This window comes from Eschscholzia californica, unplaced genomic scaffold (assembly GCF_041429995.1).
Source record: "Eschscholzia californica isolate CP2 unplaced genomic scaffold, dmEscCali1.0.p SCAF_2, whole genome shotgun sequence".
NCBI lineage: Eukaryota > Viridiplantae > Streptophyta > Magnoliopsida > Ranunculales > Papaveraceae > Eschscholzia > Eschscholzia californica.
In genome coordinates, this window is record NW_028238309.1 from 53,530,486 (window position 1) to 53,552,195 (window position 21,710).

General features: G+C 35.8%; 3 protein-coding genes across 4 annotated transcripts; 1 reads left to right on the forward strand and 2 right to left on the reverse strand.

Annotated features, from left to right (window-relative positions):
- Positions 1-4,657: 4,657 nt before the first annotated feature.
- On the forward strand, positions 4,658-7,267 carry LOC147559016 (Tetratricopeptide repeat (TPR)-like superfamily protein). Its single transcript, XM_086660789.1, has one exon. It carries the CDS (start codon positions 4,838-4,840, stop codon positions 6,926-6,928), a length of 2,091 nt encoding a protein of 696 aa, XP_086516915.1. The 5' UTR covers positions 4,658-4,837; the 3' UTR covers positions 6,929-7,267.
- Positions 7,268-7,311: 44 nt separating this feature from the next.
- Positions 7,312-10,563, reverse strand: LOC147559017 (Tetratricopeptide repeat (TPR)-like superfamily protein). Its single transcript, XM_086660788.1, has 2 exons — positions 7,451-10,563; positions 7,312-7,351 (listed from the first exon to the last, which is right to left on the reverse strand). Exon 1 carries the CDS (start codon positions 10,288-10,290, stop codon positions 7,978-7,980), a length of 2,313 nt encoding a protein of 770 aa, XP_086516914.1. The 5' UTR covers positions 10,291-10,563; the 3' UTR covers positions 7,312-7,351; positions 7,451-7,977.
- Positions 10,564-10,751: 188 nt separating this feature from the next.
- LOC147559018 (uncharacterized) lies at positions 10,752-19,176 on the reverse strand. 2 transcript variants are annotated; one of them, XM_086660791.1, is made up of 14 exons: positions 18,929-19,176; positions 18,290-18,667; positions 16,674-16,848; positions 15,550-15,633; positions 15,216-15,457; positions 14,910-15,126; positions 14,444-14,523; positions 14,276-14,360; positions 13,433-13,564; positions 13,230-13,343; positions 13,074-13,121; positions 12,417-12,501; positions 11,852-11,908; positions 10,752-11,272 (listed from the first exon to the last, which is right to left on the reverse strand). In XM_086660791.1, the coding sequence occupies exons 2-14, from the start codon at positions 18,520-18,522 to the stop codon at positions 11,184-11,186; spliced, it is 1,641 nt and encodes a 546-aa protein (XP_086516917.1). In that variant the 5' UTR covers positions 18,523-18,667; positions 18,929-19,176; the 3' UTR covers positions 10,752-11,183. The 2 variants fall into 2 exon arrangements, with proteins under 2 accessions (XP_086516917.1, XP_086516916.1); XM_086660790.1 differs by lacking the exon at positions 18,929-19,176 and having other exon boundaries at positions 18,290-18,874.
- Between the last annotated feature and the right edge of the window lie 2,534 nt (positions 19,177-21,710).

The window sequence follows — 21,710 nt, forward strand, 5'->3', positions numbered from 1 at the left end:
GAAAACGATTTTCACATTATTGTAAGATGTTTTTGTCATTTTAGTTTTATTTCCTATTTTCCATCCTGCTTTTATTTTTATTTGTTTTCTACTTCAAATGCAACCATTCTCTCATCAACCAAACATAATTTATTTGTTGTAAGGATAAAGATCTTATTTTGGAGAATGGATTTACAAAGATGCATCGAAATCTATATCTAACTTCATACAATGAAATCGTAGTGCATCTGTTTGATGAAAAAGTATATATATGTTAAATACAGCGTCAGGTGTGTATTTATTTTTGCACTTGTGTAGATTATATTATAGTGGAGAGCTTGTAAAAGTATTGTCCTTGCGTCAAATGCAACCCCACAAAGAGAACTTTAAATATTCAAGCTGACAAGCTAGCAAAATGGGCACGCAAAAAGAATAGATCGAAGACCTGAAAAAATGTTCCTTACTTTCTAGTAAATATGTATCGTAATAATACCCTTGTTGGTTAATAAAATTCCACATTTCAGAAAAAAAAAAAAAAAAAAAAAAAAATCAAAGTGAGCAAGAACATAAACGATTTTCCATTCTTTCTTTTGTCTTCATCTCTCCATTTTTCAGTAATTTCCAATTTCGATTTTTCATTATTTCATTTTGCTATTTCCACCCCTTATCCTGATTTATTTTCTTTTTCTCAACATATTTTCTCATTACATAGTAGATAATGGGATATAAAAAGGTCCTACACATATAATGACAACTAAAAACATTACAAAAAGATGTGCAATCTACACATTTTTTATACAAAGTCTTTTTCTAAATTTCAACAACAAATATTTACTTCTTTCAACAAAAAACAACAACAATTATTTACTTCTTTCAACAAAAAAACAAGAACAAATATTTACTTTCTCATAACAAGTTGAATATATACTCGGCATATATAACCGTGTCAGGGGCGAGCCCACATAGTGGGGGCGCGTGCCCCTCACGACCTTAATGTGACTCGTATGTGTTTAATTTCACTTGTCACTGTATTATGTATCTATAGTTCCACGTTTTCAACATAATTCTTATCTACCTCAAGTGGTGAAATGGTTGGATTACATTGTGAAGGTCTTGGGATTGACCCACACAAAAGGCCTTTTTTCTCTACTTACACTTTTTTCTTAGAATGTCTACTATTTACGTTAGTTGAAAGTATTGTTTGGTTTAAGATGACTACTTATTGATAATACTTTATAAAGTGCATGTTTGGTCTAAAATTAGTTCTTATTAATTGAACTAATTCAATTTTGGCCTCCTCAAAGTGACCAACTTAATAAAACGACTTTATAGAGATGATGAATTTTGATTCTGTCTGATTTTTCAGTGGCTTGTATTTTGGACTTCAAGATTGTTTTTTTTACACGTTTGTTATAGTAAACATGTTATTAGAAAGAAAAGTTTATCTTTATTTTTTTCCATTAGGATTACTTGCTCTTAATCATCTCCACCATCGTTTTTTTAATCTTCACCACTATCTCTTCATCCCTTCCTTTGTTTTTTATTTTAATATTTTTTGGGAATGCAGTTGGGAGAAAGATCCCCAAACCATATTGATGAGAAAATTATTACTTGTTGTACATCAAAATTACCATGGAATATCTAAACTATAAATAAAATTTTGTTAAAAGTTTTTTTTTTTTTTTATTCTAGCATGATTGTATACTATGGAATTCTTTCACTAACTATAACAAAAAGTGTCCATAAAATTTTCTAGCCTCGTCACTGACCCGTGCCGACTGCTTGCATGTTAAAACACCAAATTTAATCTTGTAATTACATGGCAAATGTCTTGTGTAATTTAAGTCCTTTGGCATGGCATGTCACATGTCACGTGAACTACCAAACTGATATATTAATAGTGTACAAACGTGTTATCGTTAACAAATCAACAAATCAAATCCATTTATAAAAAGAAAAGGATAAGTTAGTAATGTTTGTGAGATGATCAATTGTTATGAATCTCTAAATGATTATATGAGTAAGAGCAAGTCTCGGCTCCCGACCTCTATTATGACTGTTGGGAGTTTCCCAACCGTCACAATTGGGTGGATCTCCTAAAAATGGGATCAGTCCAATTTAGCTTTTTTATTTTTTTCAACTTTTTTAATTTATTTTGTTACAATTTTATCTCTCTAGAATAATATAATTCTAATTTTATATTTGAAATTAAAACTTTAGTTGAAAATTGAAACTAAAATTTCGTTATGCATCACACACGCATATCACACATGTACATGACACACATACATAATGATATGGGAACTCCCAGTGAGCCTGACATTGGAGTTGGAAAAATTCAGGAACTCCCAAAATTTAGAGTTCGAACTCTTACATTAGAATTGCCTAAAGATGGTAAAATGAACTGATTCATAAGTTAATTAGGTCGGTGTTAGGATTTAGTCATGCCACACTATTTCTTTGACAAATAGAATGCTATAATTACTTAGAATAGTCTTAAAGTAGTAAATTCACCTAATTTCCCCTAATAAAAACATACAGGTAGCTTATAAAGCCTGCAACTTTTTGTTTCCTTTGTTTGCTTGCATTTGATGTTACTTTTTCTTTAACCTTTCTTTATTTAATTGGGAACACAAGAAAGTGTTGTTTAATTGTGGAGTTGGTGGTGGTCTAAAGATAAGACCTAGTCCCCATTAGACATGGGGGGCAGTAGAATTCTATTCTATGGCCAACCCTTCCTTTCCCTAGGCATCAAGGCATATATAGATCCTATTTTTATATCTTTTTCATGGAAGTGTTTATCATGGTTGGGTATCATTAGTTGATGTGAGACCCACAAATACCTCATTTATACTTGTTCTTGTCTATGTATTTATTTCATATATTTCCATATGAATGATAGCTGTTTTTGTTTCACAAGGTTCCTTCATAAATGTCTATTCGGGAGGACTTTAAGTGCCAATTTGTTTTGAAGCTTTTTACTTTTTTTTTTTTTTCTGTTGAAGCTTTTTACTTGTTTTGAAGCTTTTTAACTTTTTTTTCTTTTTTTTGTTTGATGAAAGGAAGCTTTTTTTACTTAGACAGTGTAAAACACAACACCATTGTTTATACATAATGTTAGTCAAGTCCTAAATGATTTAAGTTGGACAACAAGTTCATCTTAAATGAATATCAACAAATATGTTAGCTATGAATTCATTGCTTCGAAATAACTAAGGGCAAGAAAAGCACCTTTCTAGTAAAAAGAAGATTAGAATCAACTTCACATACGCACTTGAAAAAATTCGTATTTAAATAAAAGACGAAGCGTACAAACAGTAGGAATTGAACTTCAGGTTTGAGTCTTTCATGGGATCCTGTTGTTTGAGACTCCCTTCAAACAAGTCTGCAGTGGGACACTCCCGACACTTACTAAGTTTGAGCATTTACCTATAGTTCATGTTTTAGAAACTCTCACGAGCGATGTGAAACTACCACAATCCCCCCACCCCCCATCGAAGAGTTGTCCCAAACCTCAACAGTTATCGATATTATCCCCACTTTCCTACCTATGCGTAACAGAACATGTGGTGAGCTCATTATCACAAAGGCAGGAGGCACAAGCCTACCTGGTTATTAACCAATAGGTAGGAAAGTCATTTATATGTTCTAAAACATGTCGATAAGGAGCTGACTACATGTTCTGTTACGCATCGAAAGCTTTGAACTAGTGGGTCTAAGTACCTTTCAGACTGGTGCACCTGATAAGTTACCTTCACGAAGTTTTTACTTTACAACTAAAACACCACTTTGAGTGAAAAAAAAACTTGAAAATAGATTATGAAATGGCTTTATACCTTTTGACTAGATGCTTCTTCTATATTTATAGTTTTGTTTGGATCAATATAAGAATCAGAAAGTTTTTTTTTCGTGATTGCATTAAAACAACAAATGCAAAGCTTCAACATAAGATGATATTGAGAGTGTATAATAGTGTAATTTCATTGTTTCTATCGACAAAGAAGCTTGAAGTGCTGAGGTAGAGTGTTGTCAATGGAAGTTTCAAAATTTCGTGGTGGAGGGTTCTGGAATGTTTGTTAGTTCTACCAAGCGTTGAGTATGATTGAACTAGACTTATTTAAAGTAAATTGACCAAATCAAGTGAAATCTGAGTGTGATAAGAGCAAGTCCAACCAGGGACAGTCTGAGGCCCTTAAACCCAAATTTTACAGCTTCAGCTCAGCCTCTGAAATTCAGCTCCAACCACAAACTCTCTTGGGACCCTTAAATATGAATTTTTAATTTTTCAATTTAATTAAATAATTCGATTAAACAACATCGATTACAAACTAACAACTGATTAGAAATTTAAATCTACATAAATACGACTAAACAACAATAGAAAAATTAAAATTAAATATGACTAAACGATTGATTAATTTAAAAATAGCTATATAGAAAAAGCATTTTAAGTTTTTGAGTTAATGTTTTTTTTTTAATTTTATTTTGTTTAAAAATAAAAAAGTCGACCGTTGGATCACATCCACCGTTGGATGTGATCCCCCGTATGACCGTTGGAGACCTCCCCAACGGTCATATGGGGTTGTTCAGCCGCCCTTAATAAGGGTCGTCTGTGGTTGGACCGGTGGGGCCTTAATTTGAATTAAGGGCCCAATCCCCACGGGTTGGACTTGCTCCAAGTAGAATGGTAAAAAAAAGTTCCTATTGAAAATTCATTTTGACCAAGAGGAGGCTGGCAAACGAGAGCAAGAAATCTAAAATCAGTCCAAAGTTATTCCAATGTGGCGCCAATTTCATCACAAACCTAGAGGGTGAAGTCTAGCAGATTTTCTTAATTTTATGGGAACTCATCACACTGATGGATACCCAAACTCTATTCTCTCTCTTAAAAACATTCACCTCTTCAAAATCACTAAAACAAGGCAAAATTATCCACCAAAAGATCATAACATTTGGCTTACAAAATAACATATCTTTGTCCAAAATTCTCATCAATTTCTACTTTTCATGCCATTTATTTGAATCTGCCAAACTAGTTTTTGAAACTATAGAACACCCATTAGACATTTCTCTTTGGAATGGTCTAATCTCAGCTTACACCAAGAATCATATGTATAATGAAGCTATTTGTGTCTTTAAGAAGTTGTTGTTCTTCCCTTATCTTAGACCTGATAATTATACTTACCCAAGTGTTTTAAAAGCATTTGGTGGATTAGTAAATGTAAATGAAGGAAAAAAGATTCATACCCAATTGATTAAATCTGGGTTTGGGTTTGATGTTGTTGTTGGAAGTTCTTTAGTTGGTTTGTATGCAAAATGTAATCAATTTGATTCGGCAACAAAACTGTTCGATGAAATGACTGAAAGAGATGTAGCTTCTTGGAACAATGTTATATCTTGTTATTATCAGAGTGGGAAGTCTGAGAAAGTACTGGAATTGTTTGATGAGATGAAGGTACATGGGTTCGAGCCTGATTCAGTAACGTTTACGACTGTTTTCTCTGCGTGTGCCAGGCTTTTGAATTTGGAAAGAGGAAAGGAAATCCACGAGGATTTCATTCGGAAAGGATTTGAATTGGATGGGTTTATTAGCTCTGCTCTTGTTGATATGTATGGAAAATGTGGGTGTTTGGAGATGGCTAGAAAGGTTTTCGATCAGATTCCTAAAAAGGGTATTGTCTCTTGGAATTCAATGATCACTGGGTACGGTTTGAGAGGTGACATTGATTCATGTTTGGACCTTTTTCAGAGAATGAACAACGAAAAAGTTATACCCACTTCAACAACAATAAGTAGTTTGCTAATAGCTTGTTCTCGATCAGCTAGACTTAAAGTAGGAAAATTCTTACATGGATACATTATAAGAAACGGCATTGATATCGATACCTTCGTTAGTAGTTCACTTATCGATCTTTACTTCAAATGTGGAAATATTAGCATGGCTGAGCAAATTTTCGAAATGACACCAAAGACTAATATAGTCACTTGGAATGTAATGATCTCTGGATATGTTAGTATGGGTTCATACTTCGAGGCTCTTAAACTCTTCAATGATCTAAGTGTTGCTGGTCTGAGACCAGATGCTGTTACTTTCACTAGTATCTTACCAGCTTGTTCACAATTAGCAACTTTAGAACTTGGCGTAGAGATTCATCAAGCGATCATTGAGAATAAGCTCGAAGCTAGTGAGATAGTCATGGCTGCTCTACTAGACATGTATGCAAAATGTGGTGCTGTGAATGAAGCACGTAGAATTTTCGATCAACTACCAGAGAAGGATTTCGTTTCGTGGACATCCATGATCGCTGCATATGGCTCACATGGTCAAGCTTTCAAAGCCTTAGAGATTTTCGGGAAAATGGAGCTCTCAAAGGCGAAACCAGACAGAGTTACTTTTCTTGCAGTTATATCTGCATGCAGTCACGGAGGTTTAGTTGACGAAGGATGTTATTATTTTGATCAAATGAGGGATCAATATGGGATAAAACCAACGATAGAACATTACGCATGTTTAATTGATCTCCTCGGACGGGCTGGAAGATTGCACGAAGCTTATGAAATCCTCTGTAACACTCCGGATATAAAGGCAGATGTTGGATTACTAAGTACACTATTTTCTGCATGTAAAATGCATGGAGATTTAGAGTTAGGAGAGGAAGTTGCTCGATTACTTGTCGAGAAGGAACCCGATGATCCGTCTACTTATATAGTTCTGTCAAATATGTATGCTTCTTTTGGGAAATGGAATGAAGTACGTAAAGTTAGATTAAAGATGAAAGAGCTAGGGTTGAAGAAAAATCCTGGGTGTAGTTGGATTGAGGTTGAAAAGAAGGTTCAACCATTCTTTGTTGAAGATAAATCTCACCCAAATGCAGAGGTAATATATGAATGTCTAGCTGATCTTGTAAGGCACATGGAGGAAGATGAAGAATTCTTGTTCGAGGAGTAGGAACGATCAGAGCTGAAATAACAAAAAGACTTTCATAAACATATACGTCTGAAATAATCTCCAAGCATTTTTACGAGTCAAGAGTTACCTGTAATCGGAGATCAACGACACTAAGTTACAGGTAAATTGAGCAGTCTCACTAAGAAACCATCAAGTGGGTCATAGAACATCAGATAAAAGGAATGCCAAGCAGAAACAATTTGATTACCCAAAAGAATCATGGGTTCTCAGGAAGTATTATTGATGTATTTCAACTCCGCTGAAAGCAGAACTTGTAAAGAGATAAACTTATTCTACATCTGACGAATCGAATGAATTTTTCCATAAAGTTTCAGTAAATTTTGGTTTCTTGCTTGATTTGAGATTCAGATTCTTTTGTCATATGAAGATAAGAAACATATTGTTGCATAGATTTATAAAACCCTGTATATCATTGGTATTGAATTAGTCCTATACTCACATTAAAATTAAGATTGTAATGTGAGGAAAGTAAAACACTTTCAGCAAGTAAGTGAACAGTACCATCTCATGAACACGACCGAAGATATCTCTGCAGTTCTTCATCTCAGCAATATAAGGGCAGTTTTTTCCACTTATTGCAGAGGCTAGTAACATGGAAGAGCTAAGACTTGGAGAATGATTTAATAGCCGGATACCTGGCCCTGCCGCCGTCAGAGTCCGTTGTGGCCCATGTGGGCTCAAAGCCCAAACGGCTAACCTGGTTCGGCTCGAGTAAATTAATGGTCCAATCTGGATTTAGTCTTTGCCCAAACTGTGGTCCGACCCTGAATAGGTGCCCGATCACCTGTTCAACTGCTGAACCATCAATCGGAAAACTAGGTTCCCTCGCCAGAGAGTCCGTATTTGAAGGATTTCTCAAGTAACCCTCAAGTTATGTTAGAGTTATAACAACCCTTTTCTCTTCCTTCTCAAGAGTCGGGGTTGAAACTCAAGACACAGAACGGGATTCGTTCATTTGCTAGTACTCGAGCCTGAGATAGCTTGTGGATCAGGAAGGTTAAATTTGTGATTTAATTTCACTTCCCAAATTACCAGTAATCTCCACAAGAACACTTTCCATCTTTGAAATGGTGAAACCTACTAACATCCCTCACAACTATCTCTCTCCCAACAATCTTCGATATAAACTTAGTAGCGATATGGCAATCAACACACACCCGGAGATTCTTCGTTACTCTAATGGGTGTACCAGAAGGTGTACTTATGATCCCAAAAGCTATTGCCAGTCTCTCGCTATGACTGCATAAAATATATCTCTTTTGCTCCTCTTCAACATCATGATGAACTTCATCGGTATTAGGGACATAACCTTCACGCTCCATTTGCTCCATCATAACGTTTAGAGCTTCGTTTATTCTATCATAATATGGATGGGATGTATCTCCCGCCACAAACGCATGAACTTCATTCTTGACTTCAATCCAACTACAAGCTGGTTTCTTTTTCATCCCCCTACCCCTCATAGCCACTCTTATTTTTGCTGCATCTTTCCATCTCCCAGCCGACGAATATATATTCGACATAAGAATATAAGCACCCATATTGTCTGAATCAATCTCGAATATTTTTTCCGCTATCTTTTCGGCAAGCTCAATGTTCTTGTGGACTCTACACGCAGATAACAATGTTGACCATACACTACCTATCGGTTTTATATGCATTCTAGAGATAAAATCATAGGCTTCCTCCAATCTTCCAGCTCGTCCAAGAAGATCTGCAACTGCAGCGTAGTGCTCCAAACCAGGAGATATTCTGTAATCTACGATCATGCTATTAAAAAGCTTCTGAGCTTCATCAACTAATCCACCATGACTACAAGCAGTTAAAGCGGCTATGAATGCAATATAGTTTGGTCTAACATTCTCCATTTCCATCTTTTGGAACAAAAATAGGGCTTCATTGGCATGTCCATGCAAAGCATACCCCATAATCATGGCTGTCCACGAAACCATATCGGGTTTTTTCATTTTATCGAAAACCCATCGAGCAATTCGAATATTTCCACATTTTGCATACATGTCAACAAGAGAGCTAGTTATAAAAATGTTATCATCAAATCCACTTCGAATTATGTATCCATGAAGTTGTTTCCCATGATGCAAAGTTGTCAAGTGTGCACAAGCCGGCATTATACTTGAAAACGTGACATGTCTAGGTTTAAATTTTTCCAACAACATTTGCCGAAAAAAATTTAATCCCTCATCAAACAGTCCATTTTGTACACAACCCGCAATAATAGAGTTCCATAGGATTGCATCACATTGAGGTGACATATAAAATATTCGACATGAATCTTCCACTCTAGTACATTTGGCATACATATCAATCAAACTACTTGCTATGAAAACATCAGAATCAAACTGATGTCTAATGGTATACCCATGAATCTCTTTTCCTTTAGAAACATCTACATATTCCGCAAATATTGGAAGGACACTCGACAAAGTGAAGGAATCGGGCTTTAAATCGGCTTTTCCCATATCTCTAACCATCATTAAAGCTTCTTCATACATTCCATTTTGTGCATTCCCTGCTATTACAGTATTCCATGACACGATATCCCTATTAGGCATCGACGTGAACACTTTCATTACACTCTCCATATACAAATCATCTTTTTCTCTCCTTCTCAAACTATCATCATTGGTTGAACTCAACCCATCACCAATTTCATCTAACTTAAAATGAGAATCAATACCCACAACTTGATTCTGATTTTTTTCATCAAATTTTGAAGATATAGAATGAGGGTCGGCATTCATATTGAATTTACTCTTACCATACCCATCAAAAGTTCCTATTTTTCTCTCAGGAATTTTATCAAACACTGAGCTTACAAATCCAGAACAAAATCTCTGATCATCAAAACCAACACAATTACTTTGAAATTTGCAGTACATATTCATAAGAGCATTACCAGTATAAAGTTCAAGATCACCTCCAAGCCGAATAATACATCCATGAATTGACTCACCTAGTTTGAAACCCATTAAAGAAGTACAAGATTTAAGAACAGAAGGGAAAATAGTATGATCTGGGTATTTTCCTAAAGCTCTCATTTTTATGAAAGAGATCAAAGATTGGTAAAATAAACCATTAGAAGTATAACATCTAATGATTGATTTCCAAGCAAGAGTTGGAGGTGAAGTGAAGGTGTTAAAGATGAGAAGAGATTCATGTAAAAAACCTAAATGTGAGTAGATAGAAAGGATAGTAGACATGAGAGAGAAAGAAGAATTGGTTTTGAGGATTTGGGCATGGATTTGTTTAGCTTGGTATTTTGATTTGAATTTGGAAGGGTTTTGGAGGAGAGATTTTAGAGTTGATGGAGTAGAGCTCATTTTTGGTGTTCACAATCTTCAGTTTGTTTGAATGGGATTGGCTCATTGGCAGTTAACTACCCGCCTGCCTCCAATAATATTCAACCTTGATGGTATGACCGGCACGAGTCCGGGCCGAATTTCGGTTCGCTGACGTGTCGGGGCCCGGATCTAGAGAGAGAAAAGTTTTCACTTGAGCTACCAAACGTTGACAGTGGGCGCACACCTCACGACTAAAGATGATTTACATTTCTTGCAACAAGAAAAAGATGATGAGCATTTTCTTCCTCCTCCTGGCGAGTTGCAAAAGTAACACCAACAAGTTGATTTTACTCGCTGCATAATGCAAACTAATACCTTACTTTTTAGGTTATTCTTTAATTGTCCGTACTCGGCATTGAAAATAATAAAATTGAAGTGAATATCCTTGACAGATCCCATTTTTGTGTGGTATAATATACTTCATTTGACACAAAGAAAACTAAAAGGAAAGTCTAGTTACTTCGAAGATCAAATTTCATGTTGTCTTCATTCTACAATTACAATCATTGCATATACAGTTAAAATGACCCAAATCCGTACAAGTAAAACCCTAAAAATTCGAATGTATAGAATACAACAAATCATTCTTGAAATTTGACATGAAAATAAACAAAAGAAATAAATTATATAATTTATAAAAGAATTGTTACTAACTTTTTCAAAGACAAATTTTACAAGGAGATAGAGTTCAAGCAAGAACAAAGGCTTCTTACAAGCTCCAGAGTCTACTTTTGGACTCTTCAACTTGTTACTTGCAGAACTCAACCCTTTTTGCCCAAAATTATCATCCTATGACGATCTCGAAGTGTAATTGAGCTTTTGATCGGACCTCTTTACCGGCCATTTTGGTCCTATAAAGAGACCAACACTCTTTATGGGGACTCACTTTTGGTATCGGATGCTTCTGTTCTGGAGGAAATGCTACCTTCACCATGTTCAGTACTATCTTCGGACTCTTCATCTGTAAAATAATTTTAAGACGTATTTAAACGAATTCACATGGTAAAGGAAGCTGATATATAACCAAGAAATGGAACATATAAGGAGGAAGACAAAAGAAGAAATGCACATTTTGTTCATCGTAGGCAAAAAGAACGAGTATATTTCGTAAAAGAAATGGTTAATAATATTACTATTGCTTTTCGGTTCCTAGTATCAAGCAGCAAAAATGTGGTTTCAGGCGCTGAGATTATTAACTGATTCTGATTATGTATCAAAGTGCAAGCAAATACCTAAATAATTCTAATTCATATATGAACAAGTGTAAAATCATGGCATGCGATGTGAACAAAAAGTGTTATTTTTCTCTTACTATCTCATCTCAGTTTGTATTACATTATTGGAAAGTAGATGGCTTCCAAATGCTTGTGATCTTCTAACTGTAATTATCCCACTCTTCTATAAGCAAAACTAAAGGTCCGGGCAGTTCCTAGAGTCAAATTAATACATTTATCTTGTATACAATCATCACTGTAAGTCGAGGAAATGGCGGAATGCAGATTAGTATACAAAACAAACAAACGAAAGGGAAGATGCATACCGAAGAGAGATTTGATTGATGGCCTTTTTGTTTTGGTGCTTTTCTTCTTCAATTCAGCTGTGAATGAGAATGGAAAATAAGTCGGTCATGATACATTTTCGCAGAAAAGAAGTTTATCAATAAAGAGGTCAATATCGTGCATATAAAGATCACTGTGTCTAGAGAGAGAAAAGGTAACAAAATTGACATTATATTTATATGAGATGAAACATGCATAGAGACAACATAGTCTCGACTATCACAAGATGAAGATAGTCCATACAAGTACGCTCGTTAGTAATCAGCTAGATCGTTAAATTTAGCAAGTAATCTCTTATAAATGCGTTGAAGAAACTATACCAGCTTACTATTCATGCTGTAATCCTAATGAACCAACAATAGGGAAGAAAAGAACCACTTGAATAATACTACGATAAAGAAAAGAAATGATAAGAAAGTAACTCAACAATGTAAACAACAGCAAAATGAGGGTATAATGACAGTAAACATCAACTTGAATACTATGTGGATACAATGATATTACAAGAATAGAAGCAGTCGCGAGGTGCCAGAAGAAAGAAATTACCCATGCCAGGCAGTTGATGCTCATTTACGATTTCGAAATTCTTATAGGTATAACCCACAAAATTGATGTCTTTTGATGAAAGCATCTGTAATTAGGAGCGAACAAAAAGTTACAAAGAAAATTATATTAAAATAATTACATAAAGGAAGAGAAAATTGAAGGGCTCTTTTCATGTTCCATTTCAATAGAAAAACACCTTCTTGGATAAATTATATACTAGTACAAACATGGAACCCTTGCACAAATACAATTAATGATACAGGGGCATTCTAGGGGTCTACATGGCAAACGAGAGCTACATAGGCAGTAGCCTAGCCAAGTGGACTTTAGGGCACACTGCCCCTTTGTTCTCCAACCAGTTGAATGAGAATATTACAGTTTAAGGCGCATTAGTGTAAAACACTTTAACATTTTCGGCACAACTCAGAAGCCATTGGAAGTAGGACAAATCAAGTCCCATCAGTATCCTAGTTGTGCAAATTGACAGCCATAAAAAGTCTCCAACTTCAAGATATTCAAATAATAACAAAAAAATACCAAAGATAAATGTAATGATTCACTGATTGAAGGAAAGGCTTATTGGGTAGGAATTTTCTGAAAAAAAAAACCTAATGTACAGGATACAGCAATTTTTCACGTTAACAAGATTAATTTTACCTTTCTCCAAGGGCCTGTTTTTGACGAAGTTTGAGTGTGGCTGTCAGCCTGCAGGACCAGTCAATAAAAGCCGAAGAATACATTAAGTAACTTAAGAGAACAGCTTAATAGGTCAATAGAATTTAAATTAGCACTGAATTAGAAATAAACCTATACCTCTTCAAATTTCTCAAAGTTTTGAGTATCCAACTCATCATTAACCTCTGGAATAAAGGCAGCATCCATCTGATATAGTCTGTCCCATTCGACCCCATTAAACCATGGATGAGCCTGAAATTGATATGGAATAAATCAGTTGCTTTAATTTGCAATGTTTTTGCTTTAACAAAATAAATAGATTAAAACAGACTAAAATGTACCTTTATCTCAGAAGCTCCTTTTGTTCCGAGCCTCTGGTCGACATTGCACAACAATTTGCTAATCAAATCTATTGCCTCTGGGGATAACTTCGCCTCTTCTGGAAACTTTAAATGAGATTTCCAATTTACTATCTGCATAAGGAAAACTGGGTTACAGTTCGGCTCAAATGAAGAATTTGTCAGCCTACTGGTACAAAAAGCATTATTAGATTGAGCCAAGAAATACATAATTTGCCCAACATCAACTAGTAAGCGCGAACAGCTGCACTCTATGTGCAGAAGAAAACTATACGAAACATTAGAAATTGCAAACATTTTTCTTCACTGGGGCCTTTTGTATCTTATGAGGCTCTCTCCTTTTCGAGGGCCTATAGAGCATTTCTAGAAAATGATCACATTCTATTTTTATTTAAATTCTCTTTAATCTTTGTAACTACATTAAAGACCCTATCTTTTGGGATTTGGATTTTGATTGTCATTAAAAAAGCCTCTCATATATTTTAAAAATAGGCTGGCCGAATCCACTAGATGTTAGGTTAATCCCACATTGGTTGTGGAAGGGGCAGAGGATGTGTTAATAATTGTGGGAGAAGCCTTACCTCTTGAGCTAGCTTTTTTGGGGTGAGAGAGGCCCAAGACCACCAGCACAAGAGCCGTTAGAACTTGAGTTTCTTATATTTTTTAATGATTAGAGAGAGACATTAGAATCTAATAATTTTTTTAGCACACATTGTCGTTTGTTATTTCCAACCATCATAAACCCCCATTGCCATTAATTGCCTGGTGGGAAAGAGGAAGAACAAAATGCAATATGAATAAGTCATAAGGTTTTCTGTGCTTTACCTTTCTACATGTTGCCATAGGTTCATCAGAATAAAAAGGTGGATACCCCACAAGCATTTCGTACATGATAGCACCTAGAGACCACCTGTTCAAGTGAAATACGGCATACTAATCATCTACGAACTATTCTAAAATGAAGATTAAGTATGCAATGGTTCAGTTTTTTACCAATCGCATTCCATTCCATATCCCTTCTTGAGCAACACTTCCGGAGCAATGTAATCAGGCGTACCAACAGTAGAATACGCCTGCAGATTTTTCAGTATTAAGATAATTTCATATAAAAGCAAAAACACTCAAAGACGTCAGCACGAAACTCTGCTAAAACATGATTTGTTCCCTTCATCAATTACATGAAAGACTAAATAATGGAACTGTAGAAGACTATACAAGAGATGACATATATATATATATATATGATAGCCATACAAGAAAATAAAACCTATTGAAATTGTCAAACAATTTTACTAGTGAGTACTAAGTCCATATAGAATTGTAAGTGTAGGTAAAGTAGTAGACTGCTTTTTCTAGTTATAGTATAACCTTGAGTTTAATGAGTTTTTTAAATTGCATTACTTGAACAAAAATCATGCCTTATAGGCAATGGAACACTGATCAGAAAGAAGTGATTTACCAGCATCCTCCTATTTCTCTGCCAATGTTGGAGTTGCTCCTGTTGTGAGCGTTTTGGTGCTGTTGAACCTTCATCACCCTGTGTACCGTTAACATTGTTTGCTACAGAAAAATCATTTTCGCGGATATTGCTGCAATCTAGTGGCTTACAAAGTCCGAAATCTGAAAGCTTCATGTGACCATATCTATCCAGCAATAGGTTGTCAGGCTTGATATCTCTGCAGAATGTATTAAAAGAAGTTAACCATTCTGGTCCTTCCCAAGATTAAACGTTCAGAAGCATATGGGTGAATCCAACTATCAAGACCTGTGGATGTAATTATGTTTGTGAATAGATTCAATAGCAAGAACTGTTTCTCCAACATAAAATCTGCCCTCATCTTCTGTCAAAGTATCCTTTCGCATGAGTAAAGTCATCATATCTCCACCAGGAAGATATTCCATGATGAGATAAAGGAACTCATCATCTTGGAAAGAACAATAAAGTTTGACAATGCAATTGCTGTCAACCTCCGCAAGAAGATTTCTTTCAGCTTTAACATGCTCAACCTATATAGATATAGAAACAAAAATCTTACAAAAAAGTAAAACCATATGAACAGATTCGAGTGAGATACTCTGGGTTGCCACATTGAAAGTACCTGCCCTCGGCGAAGCATCTCTGATTTCTTAAGTTTCTTCATTGCATACACATGACCCGTTGTCTTCTCCCTACAAACCCTGACCTAAACGGTAATACAAAACAAGGGAAGTTCTCAGTGAGAACAGAATTTTATAAATTACCGATTTAAGCAACACCAGAATAAAAGTTCAGGAAAAATTGACCAAATCTCCATAAGCCAAATTTTCTATTGTCTTTTTTAAGGCTTCCGCTTTTTGTGTAAAGTTTGCACGAGTAAGGTTTGCACAGATTCACCATATTTTGCACGGGTTTGCATATCTTTGCACAGGGAATCCAAGAGTAAAAACAAAGAACTTGACATGTCTTTTAATCAAGAGCAACACAAGATTGGGTCTTCGACCCAATTTCCTATAAATTTATGTCTAATAGTAGCTGCCAATAACAAACCTATTCCACAAAATCAGTAGTGTACTGGACAAATGGCCAGTTACTCTGTCAGAAGCAGGGCGCAACAGTGAGTTCTCAAATTACTAGGGATGAGTGGGGCGCTTACATTATATAAAGTTGTAAAGTATGAACTAGCTAATATATATATATATATATATATATATAAACAACTGTAGAAACTGCCAACAACCCTTGGTTGGAGTGGTAAGAGGTATAATCTTCCACCTCGTGGTCAAGGGTTCGAGGCACACGCTGAACAATTCAAAAAAAACAACTGTAGAAACTAATAATAGCTGAACAATTTACTATAACATAAAGCAGTAAAATATTAATACTAATGACTACTTTTCAAGAACCAAAAGCTGGCAACTGGTTATCCTATTTGTCTTCCACAGCAAAATTTCATCTCTCTTACCATCAAATTCTTCACACTGCGAACTGCTTTTAGAGTATCTGGAGGCTAGTTTTTCAACGGTATTTTAGAGGCTCAAAAAGAAACCATCAATCTGACGACGAATATGTCCTCATATCAGAATTTTGTGATAGTAAAACTCTCAATTGCTAAAGAGAAGACTTGTAAGGTGAGGTATGCTCTCCTACATAATGTAATTTGAGAGACCTAGTATATTTGTTCGGGAAACAAATTAACAAAAATAGCTGAAATCTTTTTTATAGATATTGGGTAACAAAATTTACCTCCCCAAATGCACCCTTTCCAATCATTGTCAGTAACTCAAAATCGTCAGCCCCCATTTTATGCCTCTGAATACGCATGTATTCTGTTTCCTTCTTCTCCAAGTACTTTAGCAGGTTATTTTGATCTTCCTCAGATACATCAGCATCAGCCAATTTCTTCTCCAGCATATTACGCCTGCTTGAGAGTATTATTTGTTAAAAAAACTACCAATGCAGAATTATTAAAGATTCAAACAAGGCAAAAAAAAACTCGATGACGCAGACATAGGTATATTTGGCTTTAGTTGAATAATCATGTTTTTGCATGCAAGTACTCGAATAAACTTAATTTCCTTATCATTACGAATAAATCTTTGAAACAATTAACTTGCCCAAAACAGCTTTCTTTTGGGAACAAGAAATTAATGACATGAAAAGGTAAACTGTAAAACGATTTGGCTGAAAGGACTAAAAGACTCATGTGCCACTAAGACCATGCCTCGCATTCTTAAACCATCAGATATAAAATTGAGTTGGTGCCGCTTCGACAAAGAGTACAAAATAATGAATTATAATAATATGCAGAGAAAGCAGTACACATGTTGGACTGTTATACGAAGAATTATGGAAAGAAGTAATTTCAGTAGCATGAGTATGAGACTATCAGGGGTAGCTTAAGAAGAGCGTTTTTTTTCTCAAGATAAGAAGAGGGCGTACAACAAAAAGGACCAATAGATAATAATCACATCTAACATTTTTTCCTCTGACACACTTCAGTTTTCGCCGTTTGGAACCTAGGTTCAATGAATGTCAAACACGAGTTAGCCCATGCCGAGTGCATGCAACATAGCAATGTGTCATGGAGAATTAGTTATCCTAATAACAAGAAGGCAACTGTTATCAAGATTCTGCTGATTCACATATCCTCACTTGTTCACTTCTCAGTTAGTAACATCAAACTATTTAGTCTTGTTCTTCAGTTTTGATGAGAAAATTTAAAAATATTTGGTCTGGCCCAATTTATGGAGCCTCCATAAATGTGTTCTAAGCTTTTCGTTCCGTTCCCAAAACAAACTAATTAGGAAGTTGCTTCCTTAACCAGACAAACCAACACACTAGTGGGACCTCGATCACTTGAACAACACAAAATTAGCCAAAAGAAGCAGATCTAAATTAAAATGAATGTCCTGTGAGTGACATTTATGGCGTCCTTCTTAATCCGATCTCACTATCCCAAACATATGAGAACAATGACAACATGAATAGAACTTGTGATTTCTATAGCATCATGCAAATGGAAATCAGGTGGATCTCGTATCATCAATAAATTCCTTGTCCATATGATTAATATATGTTTTTATTTCCCATTTTGGCATCTTCATCACGTATAAAACAAAGAGTAGCTATAAGGACTATAGAATTTAGACAAATTTATCTCTATACCACTTTGTTGACAAACATAACACCAAAACAATGATATATACCTGATGACAAAACTAAATGAACGGACAATTTCGATTTCAGAAAATAAATGGTCATCTATCATAAGAATTTTTGTAAGGGATCTATTAAAAAACAATTTAAACAGGAACAACAAATTTCCAACAAAAGTTCAGCTGAGAGACTCGAAACTGTACCGTTCCTTTCGTTCCTGTAAATTTTTCATTTGCTCCTTATAATGGTTTTCTATATATTGCTTCGCTGCCGCGACCTTCTGCTTTGTAACATTAGAGGCAGCTTCATCCCCACCAGTTGGTGGTTTTGAAGGCGATTCATTCCCACCCTGATCCATTGAATCTTTCTTCTTGGTGGATGCCCTTAATTTATCCCGTGGCTGAAACTTATGAAACCAACTCCTAGCCGAATCCATTTTTCACTCACAAGAAAATCAATCAACCTATAAAGTCAATGCCTTTCTTATACACAAACATACACATTCAATCCATCTATTATTATAACATCTTGAGCTCCAAAACAATCATAACCACATTCAATCATGCATTCTGCATTGATTCCTAACAAAATCAAACCCCAAAAACTCATAAGTTTGCTTTCATTTACATCTTTTAAACTAATTACACTTCTCTAAACCTAATTAAGATTCAAATTTCCCATGACATTGTTAAATCAATTGAAGATCTATCAAGAAAATCACAAACTGAGGAAGAAATCTTTAATTCAAAACTCCAGGTTAATACATTATCATTCGATCCAAAAGAAAAAACCATAACCAATCAAATGTTGAAATCAAAGATTAGAAGAGAGAGAGAGATTACCGGGTAGTTGTTGGAGAAGACTTGTGATTTGCCCTAAATTGGACGAAAAATGGAAATGAAAGAACCCGCCATTTTCTCAAACTAATAACGAACCCTTACTTTTTGATTCAGGGGAGACCCACCACAATTTGATTTGATCCCAAAAAAAAAAGTCAAAATTGTTTCCGGCGCTTAAATTTTTCTAAAAGAAGCGGTAAGCGTAGTAAGCACCCATTTACGTGACACGTCATATTGAATGAAGCGCGCACGTATTTTCATGTTAGTTTTGCTGATTTTAAGCCGTGTAATCGGATAATTTTCTGAAGAAAAATATTTTATGTACACTCACCATTTTTGTCGACCACACTCACATTCGGGTTGAGACGGTCAATTTTCATTGGCGGAATTAAATTACATTCACACTCACCACCAAGTTAGTATCGGTCGATTTTGATTAAAAGAATACTTAAAATCTTCCACCACTCCTGCATGTTAGGGATGCTTCTATTATTTTTTTCATTAACCACACTCACAACTCGCCACTGAGAGTTCTTTTGTTGATGGAAGCATTCCGAAATGAGATAATTATCATTACTCTAAGATCATATTTAAACTATCGAAATTTTTTATTGGTGTTTTAATTGTGAAAATCATGGAAAAGTGATAAATTTCACGTTTTTATTTTGATCCAAAAAAAACTATAAAGATGAAGAATCACCTACTAAAAAGATGAAGAATCACCTACTAAAAAGATATAGAAACATCTCATGAAGGTAATCTGCCAGAGGATGCCCGACAAATTGCTTTATAGGTCGAACAAAGCTACCGATAATTGGATATATCGGTTTTATCTTACCGGCAAAAAATTGACTTACCAAAATCCTCTTCAAATGTTGCTCGTTGGTATTTGTTAGTAGGACAATACTGATGCCTTATGTTACACATCGGTTTCATCTTTCCTACAATTTAAGTATAGCAACAGTTTCATCTTATCGACGAAAATAGGTTTAAGTGACTGTGTTAGGGTAAAATAGGTTTAAGTGACTGTGTTAGGGTAAAATAGGTTTAAGTGTGAGTGTGAATACCCATGGGCATATCGGGTAAAAACGACAATGCTATAACATTTCCCTTTTCTAGAAACATATTCTATTAGCCAACGACTTTCGAGCATAATAAATATTTTCGAGTCTATTAGTATTTGGTGTAGTGGTTGGACCCTCACTTTGCATATCAGATATCTCAAGTAGAAATCCATGCTTTATTGGACTTTGGTAAAAATACGGTAGATTTAGATATAAACTGGCTTCATACCCCCATAAAATGGCAGTCTTTATGCGACCCTCAAAGATTCATGATGTATTCATGTCATATATTAATGTAATGACACTTGAATCAATATAAAAAGAAAACTTTTTCGGGACATCGAAAATTTTTGGACGCCCCCAAGACTTCACTCGAGTTTTTTGTTCACACCGGCAACGGTCGTCGACAAACTGTCATCTTCGACAACGCTAAATTATGTTTCTATATTTTCCCCTCCTCCCATCACCCCCCCCCCCCCCCCTCTATTTCTCTCACTGTTCTCGTTACTTGAACCCCCTTCGTTGATTTGAAGGGGAAAGGTTATTCAATCGACGAGGTTTGCTTGTGAAACCTTTCTCAATGGTTTTGTATCCCTCGAGAAGGGTTTCAAGGTATTGCCTAAAACCTTCCCTCATCTCAAAGGAGGTTTTGGTAAGGAACCTTTTCTTTCGTCGAAATATGGGAAGGAGGGAGACGAGAGAGGCCGGAGAGCGATTAGAAAGAGAGAAAGATCAAAGAGATGGATGAGAGAGAGAGAGAGATACCAGAGAGAGAAAGTGAGTGATTCAAGAGAGAGAAGCAATGGTGGTGGAAGAAGAAGATGAAACAAAAAGTTGTTTCAAAGGGTCGTCGGATGGCAGTTTGCTGGCGACCCTTGCCCGAGTGAAAGAAGGGATGGGGGCATCCAAGATGTTAACGATTGGAGGAAGAAATGAATTGCTCGCCACAATTGCAATTTAATGAAAGAATTTGATCTCTAGAGACCCCTTGATATGGAAGTAGGAAATGATTTAGAAAAGTAGTTTTGAATTGGGTTATTTCCCTAATGGCCCCCTTCCGTTATAACACCGTCACTCTCTCTCCTCCATCATGTTTTCTCTCTCTGCCAACTCACACTACATCATCTGTTACGCCACCTCATCATCTTCTCCGGCATGGGTCGCCGGCCGGCCAAATTTCCGACCGGCGACTTTCAAATTTTTTTTTTTCTCTCTCTCTAAAAAAAAATTTTTTTTTTTTTTAATTCTCACCTCTCTCTAAACTCCCCCTTCACCGGAGTTTAGAGAGAGAGAGAGAGAAAAAAAAATTTGAAGGTCGCCGACCGAAATTTGGTCGGCCAGCGACCCATGCTGGAGAAGATGATGAGGTGGCGTAACAGATGATGTGGCGTGACTTGGCAGAGAGAGAAAAAATTGATGAATGAGAGAGAGTGACGGTGTTATAACGGAAGGGGGCCATATGGGTATTTTTCGTAAAGTAGGTGGCCAGACGGGAAGCTGGTGACAAAGTTGGGGGCCATTAGGGAAATAACCCTTTTGAATTTGAGGAGTAGAGTTTAAGAAATGAGATTTGAGATAGTGAAGACGAAGACGAGGGAAATAAAAGCCATTGAACTTGAAAGCTAAAGAGTTTCGTGGTTTGTGCCGGTTTAGTTAGAAAGTCAAAGGGATGGACACATGATCTAAGTGGGGGTATCTCACACACACCACTTAAACCTACC

Excerpts from the sequence above, each read along its gene's own strand:
- LOC147559016 (XM_086660789.1), top strand. The coding sequence starts at position 4,838 with ATGGATACCCAAACTCTATTCTCTCTCTTAAAAACATTCACCTCTTCA.
- LOC147559017 (XM_086660788.1), bottom strand. The coding sequence starts at position 10,290 with ATGAGCTCTACTCCATCAACTCTAAAATCTCTCCTCCAAAACCCTTCC.
- LOC147559018 (XM_086660791.1), bottom strand. The coding sequence starts at position 18,522 with ATGGATTCGGCTAGGAGTTGGTTTCATAAGTTTCAGCCACGGGATAAA. Across the intron at positions 15,634-16,673 it reads GAAAGGGTGCATTTGGGGAG|GTCAGGGTTTGTAGGGAGAA; the intron begins GTAAATTTTGTT and ends ATTACCGTTTAG. Across the intron at positions 14,524-14,909 it reads AGAGAAATAGGAGGATGCTG|GCGTATTCTACTGTTGGTAC; the intron begins GTAAATCACTTC and ends AAAAATCTGCAG.